The sequence below is a fragment of the Lactuca serriola genome, chromosome 9, assembly GCF_051521515.1.
Source record: "Lactuca serriola cultivar US96UC23 chromosome 9, Lser_US96UC23_V15, whole genome shotgun sequence".
Taxonomy (NCBI): Eukaryota; Viridiplantae; Streptophyta; class Magnoliopsida; order Asterales; family Asteraceae; genus Lactuca; species Lactuca serriola.
The window spans coordinates 112,279,980-112,296,638 of NC_136416.1; the positions used below are offsets into that span (position 1 = coordinate 112,279,980).

Here is a 16,659-nt window from a genome sequence, read left to right on the forward strand (position 1 = left end):
CACATATTGCCCTTTGTGCCATAGTTTCGAGGAGACGGAGAACCACTTGTTTACCAGGTGTTCAAGGCTAAGGAAGTTATCGCTCTTATTAAGATGTGGAGTCATGAGTTTCCAACTGACAAGGTTACTATTGAAGATTTGTTCCAAACTATTTAGAAGATGGATGTAGATAAAAAGGATAAAAACAACAAATTAGGAGTGATTTTATTGGCTTTCATATGGGTTTTATGGGGGTATAGGAACAACAAGATTTTCAAGGGCATGGTCATTAATTGTAATTCCATTTTTTGAGAAATTAAAATCACCTCCTTTTGATGGATAAAAAGTAAAAGATAGATTTTTATCATTAGATAACTAACATCAGTCCCAATTGGCTTTGTATTTCTGTTAATGTTCACTAGCATCTCCGTTGTGTTGCTTTAATAAATTTCTTACGGTTCAAAAAAATAAATAAAATTAGAGAAGATAGATTTTTATCATGGGATAGCTAACATTAGTCCCAATTAGTTATATATTTTATGTTAATATTCACTAGCATCTCCATTGTTTTAATAAAATTTTTACTGTTAAAAAAATAGCATAAATAAATATTATATTTAACCTAAAAGATATATTTCGTCCTTTTTCAAAATACGACAGGGGTTCCAATTTAACCTATCTTCAATTAATAATCTGGACCCACAGGCTTCCAATTAACCTCTACGTCTCTTCAATTTCAAGATCTCCATCTCATAAAACCCTAACTCAGCTTCAATTGATCTACCGAAATTACTGGTAAATTGTCTCATTTCATACACATTTCTCACTACATATTGTCGTAAACAATCATTGCATCTTAAAATCCATATACTGGATGTGGTTTAGTATATGTTAAATTTAGTAGTTTGACTTTTGTTCAAAAACGGTGTAGAATTCAGCGATCGGGGACCTATTTGCTGCGATCAGTGGAATTGATCAGTTGAAGTAATCGAGTGATCCGGTTGAATACCTTTCGAAGCTCTCTTCAAGACTTTAGCTTTATACAGAGCTTTGATTCCGGTAGTATGCTTCACGTACCGACGACGATTGAGGATCAGTTAATTCTGAGAGCAATCAAGGAAGAATGCTCGTGGGAGGGTCTCCCTAAGCGTCTCCAGTCGACTCTAAACTCCAAGGATGAATGGCATAGAAGGTAAGTTTGCTAACTGCCATTAGCTTCTTCTGCATCTGCGCTTTGGTGTTCTCCGTATTAGCTAAATTTCATCTGAAACTTGCATACTCAATGCGTAATTTGGAAATGCAGTCATCATGAATTCATCCTTTTCTGCTGCTTTTGATTTGTACTAGTAGATCAACCTCGTATTGATCAGGACATACCTCATTTGTTCCGCATTTACAGTCAGTTGAGCTGGAAGCAACTGCTAAAAGCCTAAAAAAGACTCAGATTTATCGTAAAATTGACACAATCCTCAATTTTGTAATTCACAAGAAGACATACATTTAGCTTTTGAAACTTTAGAAAGAGGATTGTCGCCCTTTAAGTGGTATTTTCTAAATTTCTTTGGGATAACACTCGGGTATGAATATGATAACAAAAAAATTAGGGAAAAAGACAGATCTGACATGAATATGTAGCATGAATATCAAGTAAACTTACTATTATACAATCAGCAACACTTGAAAACATTGATATCAATTCACTGTTGCAGGATAACTGAACATTGCATTAAGAAAAGGCTCCAATGGAACACATCTTTTGTACGCAAAGTATGCAGAGAAGCAGAATATTACGAGGATATGATGCGGTATCTTCGAAGGAATTTAGCAGTATGCACTAAAGATTCTTGTTTTCATTTATGGTCTTCATGTTACCCATGATCCTTTAAAATGAATGAAGTGTTTTAATTGAAACTCAGACACTTTGATTTTCAGTATACATACATTAACAATTATTTATATGTTCTTTTTCTTTTGGTTTTGCAGCTGTTTCCTTATCACCTAGCGGATTACGTTTGTCGTGTAATGAGGATTTCTCCATTCAGATACTATTGTGATATGATATTTGAAGTCATGAAAAATGGTACTATGTTGTTAATGTTATAATAGGAATCATCTTTAGTCAAAGATTGGAAACCTTTCATTTTATTTTTTTTTAAAACAAAGAATCTTATTTTTTATTATCTGCAGAGCAACCTTACGATAGCATTCCAAATTTTAGCGCAGCAGATGCCCTTCGACTCACTGGTATAGGAAGAAACGAATTCATTGATATCATGAACAAATGTAGATCCAAGGTATAAACTTGATTCAATGTGTTGCTGGTGAAATTACAATAATACCCTTTTGTCTACTTATACATTAAAATTTTGAGCTTTCCAGAAAATCATGTGGAAGCTGAACAAGTCCATTGCTAAGGAATCATTGCCCACATATCCTGTGGACTTTGCAATTGAACCTTGGTGGGGAGTTTGTCTTGTCAACTTTACATTGGAGGAATTTAAGGTCAGATTCTTGATAGATATTTTTATCATAAGTCAATTTGTTATTGACTTTTTTGGAATATGGTAAAAAAATGAATCTTCTTTCTTTTTTGGTCCCCATTTCACTGTTAGTCCCTATGCTGTTATCTAGACATGACTTTCTCCATCTACTTCATCTTTTGAGATTGGAATCTTACTGAGATGAAGAAGAGGGGGGCAAAACGGTCATTTTACATGACTTCCTAGTTCCTTCTCTATCATGCAGAAACTTTCAGAAGAAGAATCAGCAACAATTGACAAGATATGTAAAGAGGAAGCAAATGCATTCATACTTTTTGATCCTTCTGTCATCAAGGGTCTTTACAAACGAGGGCTAATTTACTTTGATGTCCCTGTTTATGCTGATGATCGTTTCAAAGGTGGGATTATAAACAAGTGCTTTTAACATTATAATTTTTTTACCTGTAATACCTGTATTTAAAATAAAAAAATGTAAGCATTTTACAGTTTCCAGTTGTTTTCATGTTGTTCTGTTTTTGAACTTTGAATGATGTGTTTAGTGTTTCAGTGTCTAGGCTAGAAGGCTTTGTCTCCAACAGAGAGCAGTCATATGAAGACCCCATTGAGGAGTAAGATATTCATTCCTCTTTATCCCATGTTTGTTACTTGTTACACAGACGAGGGCATTTTCGTCTTTTCCCACAAACAAAAGATCAAGAACAAGTCCCATCCCATTTTTGCACCGTAAAATGAGGATTCAAAGGGTATTTATGTAATTTTAACCTTACTCGACAGGTTGCTGTATGCGGTTTTTGTGGTATCAAGTGAGAATTCAACTGTTGCTGAGCTGGCAACAACATTACAAGCTGAACTTTCTAAACTACAAGCCGCTGCTTCTTTTGCATGTCGATTAGGATGGGCAGTTAAATTAGTTGACACGGGATCTATTCTTCAAGAACAAATTACAAGTGTCCTAAATGATGAAGATGATGCTTCTCTTGCTCCTGTGGGGTCCACAAACATGTCTACTGATCCTGCTTTCTTTCAACAAGATACTTTAGGGACAGAAAATCTTGGCCCAAATTCCGGTTTTGCCCGTGTTGCTTTTGTTGTTGATGCCAACATAACATCATATCTTATGATGGGGTCCGTTTCACCTGGTTAGTTTTACAAGTTTCAGGTTCTACATTGCAATTGCTATTATTGTACAAAATGACTATTTTGCCCTCATCCTTTTCATCTAATTCATCTCTTCTTGCAGGATTAAAATCTCACGCGGTAACACTATACGAAGCAGGGAAACTCGGCCACACCAGCATTGAAGATCTTTGCAAAGATCTAACCACATTAGAAGGTGCAAAATTTGAAGGAGAGCTTCAAGAATTTGCAAATCATGCATTTAGCCTTAAATGTGTTCTAGAATGCTTAAAATCTGGTGGACTTTCTCCTGATGAACTCGAGATTGATATTGATTCTTCAACCAATGAAGAACTTACATCCATGGTATCCGATATTTCACTAAAAGAACACGATAATGAAAATGGAAATACTGATGATTTTGATGTTGGAAAATTAACTAGAAAAAAAGTGAGAAAATACCGAGTTGATATTTTACGATGTGAAAGCTTGGCTAATCTCCCGGGACCCACACTCGATCGATTATATCAACGGGACTACGACATTATCGTCTCGATGGTCCCGCTTCCTGTTTCTTCCTTACTACCGGGCCCAAAAGGCCCGATCCATTTCGGCCCACCTTCTCACTCCTCCATGTCACCATGGATGAATTTAGTTTTATATTCCACTATCAATAGTGGGCCCGTTTCAGTCGTTTTAATGAAAGGACAATGTCTAAGATTACTCCCGGCCCCACTAGCGGGTTGTGAAAAAGCCCTTTTATGGTCATGGGACGGGTCAACCGTTGCAGGGTTAGGATCCAAATTCGAAGGAAATTTAGTCAAAGGTAACATTCTTTTACATTGTCTAAACTCACTCCTCAAACACACTGCGGTTTTAGTTCAACCCTTTAGTAAATTTGACTTAAACGAATCCGGGAAATTAACCACACTCGACATTCCACTCCCATTAAAAAATTCCGATGGTTCATTCGCGGATATCGGATCGGAATTAGGGCTTGCGGAGGACGAAAATACGAAATTGACCTTGTTGTTGTGTGATTTGGAGAAGAGGTTGTCGTTATGGACGGTTGGGTATATTCGTCTTTTGAAACTTTCTAAAGGAAACACGAATGCTTTTACCCCCGAGTGGGTCCCGTTGTGTGTCGAGTTTGGGGTCCCGTTGTTTAGTCCGAAGCTATGCAAGTTTATTTGTAATCGGGTCGTGGTGTCTCAATTGCTTCAGTCGGATTTGTTTAAAGAACATCATGATGCGATGAGGGAATTGAGAGAAAAGTTGAATTCCATTTGTTTGGAGTATGAAGCAACGGGTTCGAGTGCAAAGATGCTTTATAATAATCGAGAGGCTAAAAAAAGTCAACTCATGTCTTATGCAAGTCAAAGATGGAATCCGATTACCGAACCTTCTTCTCCAATTTCGGGAACAAGTGATTATCAGAGAATAAAACTTGCTAATCGACAACGTTGTCATACAGAAATCTTGAGCTTTGATGGACATATCTTAAGGTATGTTGTTTTGATATTTGTTATTGTTGTTGGAATTTGGAATTTAGTCATTTACAATGATGTTGAATGAAAACTGGTATTGCAGATCATATGCATTGGCTGAAGGATATGAAGATGCTACGAAAATGAATGAAGAGATATCTCGAGTAAACAATGTTAAAGGTGACCCAGATGATAAAGACAATGGAGAAACTGTCTTGCCAGGTGTCAATCTCCTATTCGATGGATCTGAATTGCGTCCATTCGACATTGGTGCTTGCCTTCAGGCCCGACTACCTGCAGCTTTGATTGCCGAGGCTTCAGCAGTTTCGGCTACATATTCAGCAATTAAATAAATAGGACACACAAAAGCCGAAATTGTATATACAATACAAGAGTTTTTCATTATGCTAGTGGGGGCAAATTCGTCTTTTTACCTTGTAGCGAGGTACCTTTCATGTAACGCCATTTTGCTTCATTTATTACAAGCGAGGCTCATCTTTGCTCTTTTTGTGCAGAAGATGCTCCTCCCAGTTTGTATTAAGTGAATGAATATTGATATTTTATGCCAGCTGTGGCTATATCTAGAGTACAACTTTTATTGCACAAGGTACAAGTCTATACTTTTGTTTATTATTTACAAGTTGTGTTTACACATATGTGAACTGTGATGATGTTCCGGAAATTGTGTTGTGTTTTTTGCACACGGTGTAAGGAGAAAATTAGTGTGCCTTTTTCACTTACATTTGGTTATTAATTCGATTCGTTTTTTCTTTTTAGTTTTTGTATAAGTTGAATTGTGGTCATCTACGTTGATTTTGATTGAATCTTTGTATTTTTTTTCCTTTGTATCATTAATATCCTTTTTTTTTCGTTAAGTGGTTTATGGATAAAGACGCATTAAGATACCATTGATTTTGATAGTTTAAACACATTTTCCTTGACAAGATCTATGTATTATTTTGAAGAAAAGAATCAACAAGTATAAATCCCTTTTAGAACTAATATGTGGCTTCAAACAACTATAGTCATCAACATTTGTGTTTTAGTTTGACCTAATGAGTTCCAATGATTCAATAACTAGATTAAACCATGGAAATAAACTTGAAGGACTCATTTAAGCCTTAAGTCAACTTGAAATGCTACATTAGATCAAATAGCATAACTACTAACAAATGATGGATTCCTTAGTTTAGAGATAGTTTAGAAACATCAAATTAAGTCTAGAAACAACATCAATTCCGTAAAACAATCTTAAATTCGAATTCCATCATTGTTAGAGTTTTGAAGTTTCAAAAACTTATGTATTCTCAAAGTCAAGTTATGAATGATAACAATGAAGGATATTAATTATCTCATGATCAAAACTAACTTAAATATCAATCAAACACCTCTAATGTGTATGCTTTTTGGATTTGGAGATTACTCCAAACCCTAACTCGAAATAGAGTGGTTGGAGAAGATGAATAGTATATTTTCCAATGCTTCAAGCTCAATTCTAACACTAAAGCGTTAATTTCCACTTCATTTCCTTCTTAGTTGTTCGTACAAGTATTTCTAAGGATATGTATGTATGTAACATGTTAAATTTTTGTTAAATAGTAAGTGCCACTTATGTAACACCCGAATGTTCATAACGCTTTTAAAACATGGTTTTGTTCATGTTTGGTTTTAAAAACTATTTTAACATGAAATTTGTTCCTAATTAAAATTTTTATCAAAAAAATAAGTTCACAATACCTTGGGGTTTACAACTTAATACACAAAGAACATATACAACATTCATAAGTTGTTTACATTCATTTACATATAAAAAGAACTATAATGATGCCTTCCACTTCTAAGTCATCAAAACACATCTTCTAGTTCAAGAGATTACGGTTGGTAGTCTATGTTACTACTAATTTCTTTTGGTACTTGAATCCATGTCATTTAAAATAAAAGAATACATAAGACTTTTGTATTATGAGATACATATATTTTAGACACAAAAGCATTTTACCATTTTGAATTCCATTCCAATACATTTGAAATCATATTCATAAGTACATAAACATACTTCCATGCACTATGCAATGTCATATCATGTAATGCAATGCATGATCTCCAAGCACACAAGTTTTGGGAAGTCCATCCCTTCATTGAGATGGGTGTCTAGACATAGTACAATTTTGATGCAATCACATTCATATGTATGCATGAAGAGACTAAAATCACACTTTTCAAATGCATTCATTCCCACACATAATATGATATGTAATGATTCCTTATATTCTTGTTAGAAGTGGCGGACGCAGAAGATTCTGACAGGAATGACACCAAAAAATAATAGTGGCATTAAATTTGTATAGAGGTTGCACCCTAATAAAAAAAGTTACACTATGGAGCAGAAACAGAGTAGTAGCCTGGGACCCCTTAGGAACCACTTAGGAATGAGCACACCTGCTTGAGAATCGTATACTTATTGGCGTAATGCCCTATTTCTCCACACTTAAAGCACTTCACCTTCCCGTCACAATTCCCAGAGTGTTTATTTTTGCACTTCCCGCACCATTTTCCTTTATCTCTTCTTTTGCCAAAATTTGAGGATATGTTGCTCTTGTTGGGCCTTGAAGACCCCTCAAATTTCCTCTTCTTGCCAACTTCAACTTTGTTGGCGGTTGTGTCATTGATCATGTCCTCAATAGACTTAGCAACCCTAATAGTTGCCTCAAGAATAGATGCCTGACGTACTGGCACAATAAGTTCATCCTTACTTTGTTGAAGTAAACGTTTTGTTTCTTCCATCTGTTCACCTAACATCGTACGTACCATTGCCTGCACTCCAGTCATCGTGATTGGCTCAGGCTGTGGATTATCACTTCCGAACCCACTTTGAGTACTCGGCATTTCGATCTATACACCAATCGTAGGTGAATTTAGATCTTCATTTTCGTTAGATGTTAAGTCTTCGAAACGTTTATATGTTAGTTCCAATATCGTAGTAATACGTTTAGAATCCTACACACATAAGGTTTCCAGATCCGGTCGGCAACAGACCATAGATCCGAACAAATAATAGCATCCTTATAGCTATAACACAAAACATTTAGCACATAAAATCATTTTAGGCATCCTTCCTAAAATAAACTAGTGCTTGTGTCTAAATTATGGTAGACACTCATCTCACAATCATCACTTAGCATTCTAAGTTCAAGTCTAGAAATTCTACAATTTCTTAGTTCGCTTAAACTAATGCTCTGATACCAACTGTGACATCCCCAAATTTCTCGGCAAGAAATGTCACAACTAGCATTTTTAGCTAGGAAATTCTATTCTCATATAAACATCATCCATTGTAAAAACATGTACTCTAAGTGAATACAATACTCTATCCTCGTTCAAAATACACCTCATATGTTCAACTAAGGGTTGGAAACCTTAGTAATCCCGGTCCAAGTTCCTTATGAACTAAAATTCTCCTATTGGGCCTAGAAACCCTAATTGGGCTCTAATTGGACTCACATTCATCAACTTTAACATTTTGGGCCATGTGGACCTAGAATGGTTCATTCTATTCCTAATGGGCCCAATTGGGCCATAAGTGATTTTAAATTTCCTAATGGGCCATAAAACTCATTATTTGGGCCATGAGCCATCTCCAAGGACCATGTAGGCCGAAAATCATTTAAATGGGCCATATTTTTGGATTTAGGCACTCAAGGCCCAAACCCTCTTTTCCCTTATCCCCTTTCTCGGCCCACAAGTGAAAAAAAAAGGGAAAAATGAATGAAAGAATGGCTTCATGACACCTCATTATTGTTTAGAGGTTAAGTAAGGGATTACCCAACAAACAACCATGCAAGTCTCATATACCTATGCAAGTCTCATATACCCATGCAATTCTCTCTCTCCTCCTTTCTTCTTATTAATTCTCGGCCAAAAGAGAAGCATACACTAATTTCACCAACTTCTTTCAACATCACTCTCCCTAGAAAGTCTTCACTCTTCTCAAATTTTCGAAAATCTAAGGTGAATCAAGAAGGTTTCCACCAAAAACTCATCTTCCCTTGGTAAGCCCTTACTCATCTAAGTTGTATAACTTCATCCTTGTGTTAAGATCATTCATTCTAAGCATTTTGTGATCATACTCTTAGAAAACCTCCATAAGTTCGAGATCTTCCAAGGAGGGTTGCTAAGGCCGATTTTTCTTCTCATTTTCCTCCCAAAACCGAAACCACACCCAAGGTGAGCTTCATACCCCCTTATTTTCGGTTTTTATAAGTTTTGTGGGGGGGGGATACAAGCAAATGTGTAGATCTATCATTATTTGTATGCCTTGTATGATTTCTATGCTTATATGTGTGTTTTTGTGTGATTATGATGTTGGATCTAGTCATAAGCCCCTAAAAATCGAGATATACTTTATGTTAGATGATACTAGCATCAATTATATTTCTACATACAAAGTATTCCAAGAAAAATAGCTAAGTGGCTTAATAACATCTTCTTTGGGCTAAAAACTCATTTTTGGACACAAAATGTTAAAAAAATATAAAGTTAAAGTGCCCAAAATGACATATTACGAATTCTGATGGGTGAGATGAGTCAAAAACTGCTTCAATAAAGTGTTTTCTGGAAATATACTCTTTTGGAGGATTAAAAATATAAATTTCAAGCTTAATGGGCTAAAAATGACATTTTCGACCCAATAGGGCCCAATATGCGAAAATTTCCAATTTGAGGGGCTGAAACTGTGTTTTTCTGTAAAACAGTGGACTACTAGTGTTCTAAGTCCTTTTCAAAGGTTAAAAATGCTTTTCATAATTAAAAAGGACCAAAGTTGCAAAAAATTTCCAATTTGGGCCAAAAGTGTAAAAATTGCGAAAAAGAGAGGTTACAGCCGAGAAAACTGTATTTTGAGGGACTAAAACTGTTTTCAACTAAAAATGTGCTGAAAAATATCAATTTCAATAAGTTTTGGTGTTAGAATGCCAAGAAAAATGGTTTAAGGACTAAACCGGAAATTAATTTATTCAAAGGGTTGAAAAAGTAAATTTGCAAAATAAAGAGGGCTGTAAACAGAAAAATTTCAATGTTAATTCAATACATCCGTTGTGATCAAATATTGACACTGCGACTACCGACGAATTACAATACACAACAACACCAAAAATCGTTATCAAACGAATTGATTCGGTCTCGAATCAATAACAAATCCGAAACTACTAACACGACGACAACTCGATTCATACACGGAAAACTTTGGGAATTCAATACATACGTGAGAGTGCACAGACGTCGATACACCATCTTTGGACCCAAAAGTGTAAAATCTTGTTTGTTGGGCCTAGCTAGCCCAATGACCTGATCTTTAGGCCCGAAGACATCAACCTTACGAGTTGTTGGGTCTTACATGATCCAACACAGCGTAAAAGGGCTTTCAATGGCAAACGTGTTGCTGGTCCCCAAGGGTCCTTCGGTACTGCTAGCGAAGTCGAATTTCTCCAATGCGAGTTGGGCTAAGGGCCCTTCGCATTCACTATAGCCTTGAACGACGTAGGGAATCACCGGGGGCTTCGCACCTACTTTTTCCCCTCGGTCGTGGGGCTACATGAGTCCGGGGGGTTGGGTTATGTGAATAAGTGCGAGCGACGCCTAATGGATCGTTTGTACGGTTGTCAACTGTTCGTTTTCATTAACGTACGTTACAACAATTCACAACCCACTGTTAATCCAACGTCTCCGGAGCTCAACGAATACACCTGTCGTAACGAAATAACAACACATAAACTAATTAAAGTAAAGTGATAGGAAAACATCGGGTTTTCCTAGGGTTTTCAATTAATACACTTTTGAACTACATACCGAGTCTTACAAATCGTATTCTTACATTTATAGAAACAAACAAGCATACTTATGGATCTTCACACCTTTTTGACTATACTATTTTCAGAAAATATCGGATTTTCTGGTGGTTTTCAAACAATACAAAACATTGGATTTCAAACACTACTTATGAACTCACCAACATTTCATATGTTGACGTTTTTTTTTCAAAATACTTGTATTCTCAGGTAACAGGTAAACCGAAGGGAAAAATATACTCAGTGATGTCTTGTTGTTTGTTTAACTAGTATTGAACAATCTACTTTTGAGAATGTAATGTTTTGAAACTATGTACTGAATGTAAACGCAACCAGTTGTAATATTCCAATGTTTGGTATTGTATGATGTTATGTTTCATGTATATTCATTGTGATGGTATTCAATTGAGTCACAACAGCCCCCGGACGTTTCCGCCGTCTGGTTCGGGGGTGTGACAGGTTGGTATCAGAGCTCTGTTTATAGTGAACTAGCATATCGAACCATACATTGATATGCAACTATAAACCAAAAGAGGGACTAACACAACTCTGAACAAAACAAGTAAAACATAACAATAAAACACCCTTGCTTGTATTAGGAACGAGAACCTAACACCGAACCAAACAAGATAATGCTAGTATCTCGGTTAATTCAGGACTGTTCTTAGTTGTATCAAGGAGCGGATGTAGCCTGATCAACTACATTCCCTCCAAGGTACAACCATCACATGTCGTGAAGAAATCATGATAGCTAGGAACCTAAAATCATACCCTTTAATCTCCAAGAAGGGAACCTCAACTGAATCTATGCAATAGTCGTAGAGTTATAGGAGTAATTGGTATGCTATTTGTTTCTAGTATTCATAGCCCTTCGTGCAATACGCTACAAATGAGTATCATTAGCTAGGAAACCCTACCTCCCTAGTCAAGGAATAGTCGGGTGGCTCGACCCAGAGGAAGAACCACAGGAGGAACACGAAGTAGAACTCGCAGGTGAACCCGCCAAGTCAATAAGTGGACCCCGAAGAGGAAGAGCCAGAGGGCAATGATGGTGATGACTCGGATGTAGAATCCCATAACATCAACCCTCCATGTAAAGCCAGAGTACTGACACATCGTGTGGGCCCCGGTGACCCCATGCCCCTCGGACACACAATATTTGGAGATAGAGTCACCAGTAGGGAATACGACCACACTACAGTAGGAACTGAGTTCTCTTTAATCTTAGTCACAGAGGACCAGCTGACCGGGCCCTCCCAGTCGTGGTCCAGGGCACCTGAGGTAGGGATAGCCAAGCTCAGGACACCCCTAACCGAACCAAACAAATGTGGTTTGCTATTGAGAAAGATGAGAGGCAAACATAGGAGGTGAATGGAGACTCTCGAGCGAGACTGTTAGTTTGGAAGTACGATTACAAGCTACCGACCAACAAGTAGCTCGTCTCCGAGGTGCATTCACTTCATCAGCACCACCACTAGACATTTCCCGCCACAATTAGGATCAGCCTTTTCTTTTTCCCCTACTATTCGACATGACTCTCTTTCGCGTACTAAGATGGTACTTACCACTGGAACAATTATGTGGTACCTTTATTTCATATTACTACATAGACTCAATTATATGCTCAAGCGAGCTCTCAAAACCGCTAGAAACTTAAGGATCTCGAAACCAGAACAACCTATATACTCTAAGGATAGACGTAACGATCGTGCCAAATCTGTAATTACGTACTACCGCAAATACATCATAGGGATGTAGATTGTCACAACTGAAAATTTTGAGCTATGTAATCTATACATTCAAGTTAATATGAATCAAAAACTTCAATCAAATACATCATACAAGTACCACAAGTAGTCATCAAACAATTGGAAAACCCTAGAAGTTCTTGTTAAGTCTACTTTGGACTAGAACTTCCTTATTGGATCCAAGTGGACCAATAAGCTTCCAATTGGACTCTCAAGGGCTTAGAACCCTAATTGGGCTCTAATTGGACCCACACTAAATTATTTCAACATTTTGGACCATATTGGGCCTAGAATGAAATAAATTAATGACTAGGAACCATAATTAACCTAATTTGACCCTAACTAGTCATAAAAATCACCTTTAAATTTATTTGGACCAAAAATCACTCAACTTAACCATGAAAATTGGGCTTAAGTATTTAAAGCCCAAACATTCTCTTTTTCCTCCAACATTTTCGGCCCAAATCAAGCCCAAGAGAAAGGTTTGACTTTCACATGCCACCTCACTATTGTCCATAGGATCTCCATGCAAGATATTCCCTTTTCCCATGCAAGCATCACTTCAAAATCACCTCACTTCTCTCCTCTCTCTCACTCTCGGCCACATCTCAAACACACACACCCATTTCACAAATTCCCTCAAAGAACATTCAAGAAAACTCTCTCATTTCCTCCCCATAAATTCGAGATTTCAAGAAGCTTTCAAGGAGATCTTTCAAGAAAAATCACCATCTAAGGTAAGTTAATGTTTAACTTATGATCTAACTCCCTCTATTCCATTAAAATCCCTTCTAAATTCATTCATATTTGTGATCTTGCATCCTAGAGGTCGAAATCTTCACCAAAGGGTGCTTAGGCCAAAAATCACTTCATTTTCCTTCCATTTTCTTTGCAAAACCGAGCCCCCACACCAAGGTGAGCTTCATACCCCCTATTTTCTGTTTTTTATGAGTTTTGTGGGGGGGGGGGGAATACAAGTGAAAGTGTAGATCTATATGTGTTTGTATGCCTTGTATGATTTCCATGCTTATATGTATGCTTTTATGTGTTTTAATGTTGGATCTAGCCATAAAACCCATCAAAACCGAGATATATCTTGTGTTAAATGATTTTAGCTTCAAATATATTTCTAAACACAAAGTGTTTCAAGAAAAATGGCTAAGTGGTTTAGTAATAATTTTCTTTGGGTTAAAAACACAAATTTTGGGCCTAAAATGTGAAAAATACAAAAATAAGGGCCCAAATTGACAATTCACAGATTCTGATGGATGAAGTGTGCCAAAACAGTTTCCATAAAACTATTTCTGGAATTACACTTAATTAGAGGATTAAAAACATGAATTTCAAGCTTAATGGGCTAAAAATGAAAATTTCGGCCCAATGAGGCCCATTATGCGAATTTTTCTGTTTTGGAGGGCCAAAACTGTAACTTTCTGTAAAACAGTGGACTATAAGTGTTCCAAATCCTTTTCAAAGGTTTAAAATGCTTTTTAAATTTAAAAAGGACCAAAGTTGCAAAAATTTTCCCATTTGGGCCAAAATTGTCAAAGTTGCGAAAAGAAGGGATTAAAACCGAGAAAACTGCATTTTCAGGGTCTTAAGCTGTTTTCTATGAAAAATATGCTGGAAAATGTTTATTTCAATAATTTTTGGTGTTAAAATGTCAAGAAAATTGATTTAAATACCAAACCGGAAAATATTTTAAATAAAGGGTTGAAAAGGTAAATTTTACAAACGAGGAGGGGCTGAAAACAGAAAATTTCCAAGACTAATTCTATACATGCAATATGATCAAATAATGGTACTACTACTATCGACAAAATACAATACACTACAATACCAAAAGTCGTTGTTAAACGAATTGGTTCGGTCTCGAACCAATAAAAATCCGAAACCACAAACACAACGATACTATGATACTACAATACTATGATTCATACAAATAACGATTCGGAATACATTATACATGTGCACAGACGTCTACGCACTATCTTTGGGCCCCACAAGTGTAAAATCTTGTTCGTTGAGCCTAGCTAGCCCGACGACCTGATCTTAAGGCCCAAAGACTTCATCTTACGAAGTGTTGGGTTTTACCAACCCGACACAACGTAACCGGACTTTCAATGGCTGTAGACTACTGGTCCCCAAGAGTCCTTTAGTGTCGCTAGTAAAGTCTGCCTTTTTTTGCGAGGCGGGTCTGGGACCCCTCGTACCTTTTTATCCCCAACCGGCTAATGGAGTCGTCGAGGCCTTCGTGTCCTCCTTCTCTTCGGATGTGGGACAACAGGACGGTTGGATAGCGTGACTAGTACGGACGACGCCTTCGGGATCGTTAGTATTGCTATAGACTAGTCGTTTGTGTAACGCGTGTTTGTGGCGGATAGTCATGCTCATCAATGATCCAATGTCGTCTGGAATGACAACTTCATGCGTTGCAATGGTTTCAAGTAATTTCATGGAATTCAAGGAATTAGGAAAACATCGGGTTTTCCTAGGGTTTTCAATACATACAAATTCAGAATACATACGATTTCAATAAACAATATTTTACAAGTATAGAAAACAAACAAGCATACTTATGGATCTTCACACCTTTTTGACTATACTATTTTCAGAAAATATCGGATTTTCTGGTGGTTTTTCAAACGATACGAAGCATTGTTTTCAAATACAACTTATGAACTCACCAACATTTCATATGTTGACGTTTTTCAAAATACTTGTATTCTCAGGGAACCAGTGAATCAAGGGAAATCATATTCAGTGACGGTTGCAGTTTATTTTTGTATGAATTGAACAAATTAATTTTTGGGGGAATGTAATGTTTAAACAATGTATGATATGTAAACACTACTGGTTGTACTATGTTAATGAATGGTGACGAATGTTGTTATGTTTCATATATATTCAATGTTATGGTATTCAATTGAGTCACGACAGCCCCCGGACGTTTCCGCCGTCTGGTTCGGGGGTGTGACATAGATGGAAGCAGTGAGAATTATACAACAAGATACAACATTTATAGAGTACAACCAGCAATGACGATCATTACTTACGATCTGGATTATCGACGTGCAGCAGGCAAATGCCATCCCGCAAGAATAACAAGCGCGCCCGCGAGACACCACTCCTGCAGATGGACTCTGCTACATTTCAAGCTGCTGTAATGGCGGCAGTAACCGTTGCTATGGCACAAATCAATACAAACAACCCCAATGGAGGCGGGAATAGCATTGACAACTCCAGCCAAAGGGACAAACATGGAAACCAACAAGTGACAACCTATCAAGGAACCCCAAACCCCGAGCTTAAGAGTAGGAAGCTGAGGTCTGGAAATAAGAGAAAGGGACATCCCACTCAAGGGTTCTCAAGGAAGCAACATGTTGTTGTTGTTCATGCGACCATGACCCCTACTACACCAACAACCAGGAGACCATATGTTGGAATCCTACCAAAATGCAACCAGTGCAAATTCCATCATAATGGAGCCTGTCGGGAGATGCATTGTAACAAATGCAACCGAAAGAATCACACCGCCAAATTTTGTAGAACTTATCCATGCCAGAATCATCAGCCAAATGGAAACGACAACAATCGCAACAACCCTAACAACAACACCAATGGTGAGACCATTCACACCTGCTATGGGTGTGGAGGAATTGGTCACTTCAGGCGCAATTGCCCCAGGGATAACAATCAAGGAGCAAAAGGATCAGAAATGGTCCTGACCTTGGGTCAAGGCGAATCAATCCAAGACCCAACGGTTGTTATTGGTACGTTCCCACTTGACAACTCTTTCGCTTACCTCTTATTCAATGGTAAATCCGAGCGAAATTTCGATTAGTAACATATTCAAACACTTACTAAAACCACATCCCCAAAGCTAAGCTAAGCCTTTTCAATGGACATGGCCAATAGGGAAAAACTGATTTAACCTAGGGTACTTATGTGGAGTACACCTTAACACTAAACAACCATTCATTAC

At 37.2% G+C, this 16,659-nt stretch overlaps 1 protein-coding gene across 4 annotated transcripts; it reads left to right on the top strand.

Annotated features, from left to right (window-relative positions):
• The first annotated feature begins 647 nt into the window (after nt 1–647).
• Nucleotides 648–5,859, top strand: LOC145072352 (uncharacterized). 4 transcript variants are annotated; one of them, XR_013690993.1, is made up of 12 exons: nt 648–774; nt 911–1,171; nt 1,689–1,806; nt 1,963–2,059; nt 2,167–2,273; nt 2,359–2,481; nt 2,725–2,878; nt 3,028–3,088; nt 3,255–3,619; nt 3,721–5,101; nt 5,187–5,528; nt 5,599–5,859. XR_013690993.1 is itself a non-coding variant. In XM_079018762.1 (11 exons), exons 2-11 carry the CDS (start codon nt 1,044–1,046, stop codon nt 5,434–5,436), a joined length of 2,784 nt encoding a protein of 927 aa, XP_078874888.1. In that variant the 5' UTR covers nt 648–774; nt 911–1,043; the 3' UTR covers nt 5,437–5,859. The 4 variants fall into 4 exon arrangements, 2 of the variants coding, with proteins under 2 accessions (XP_078874888.1, XP_078874889.1); XR_013690994.1 differs by having other exon boundaries at nt 5,602–5,859; XM_079018762.1 differs by having other exon boundaries at nt 5,187–5,859.
• Nucleotides 5,860–16,659: the final 10,800 nt, after the last annotated feature.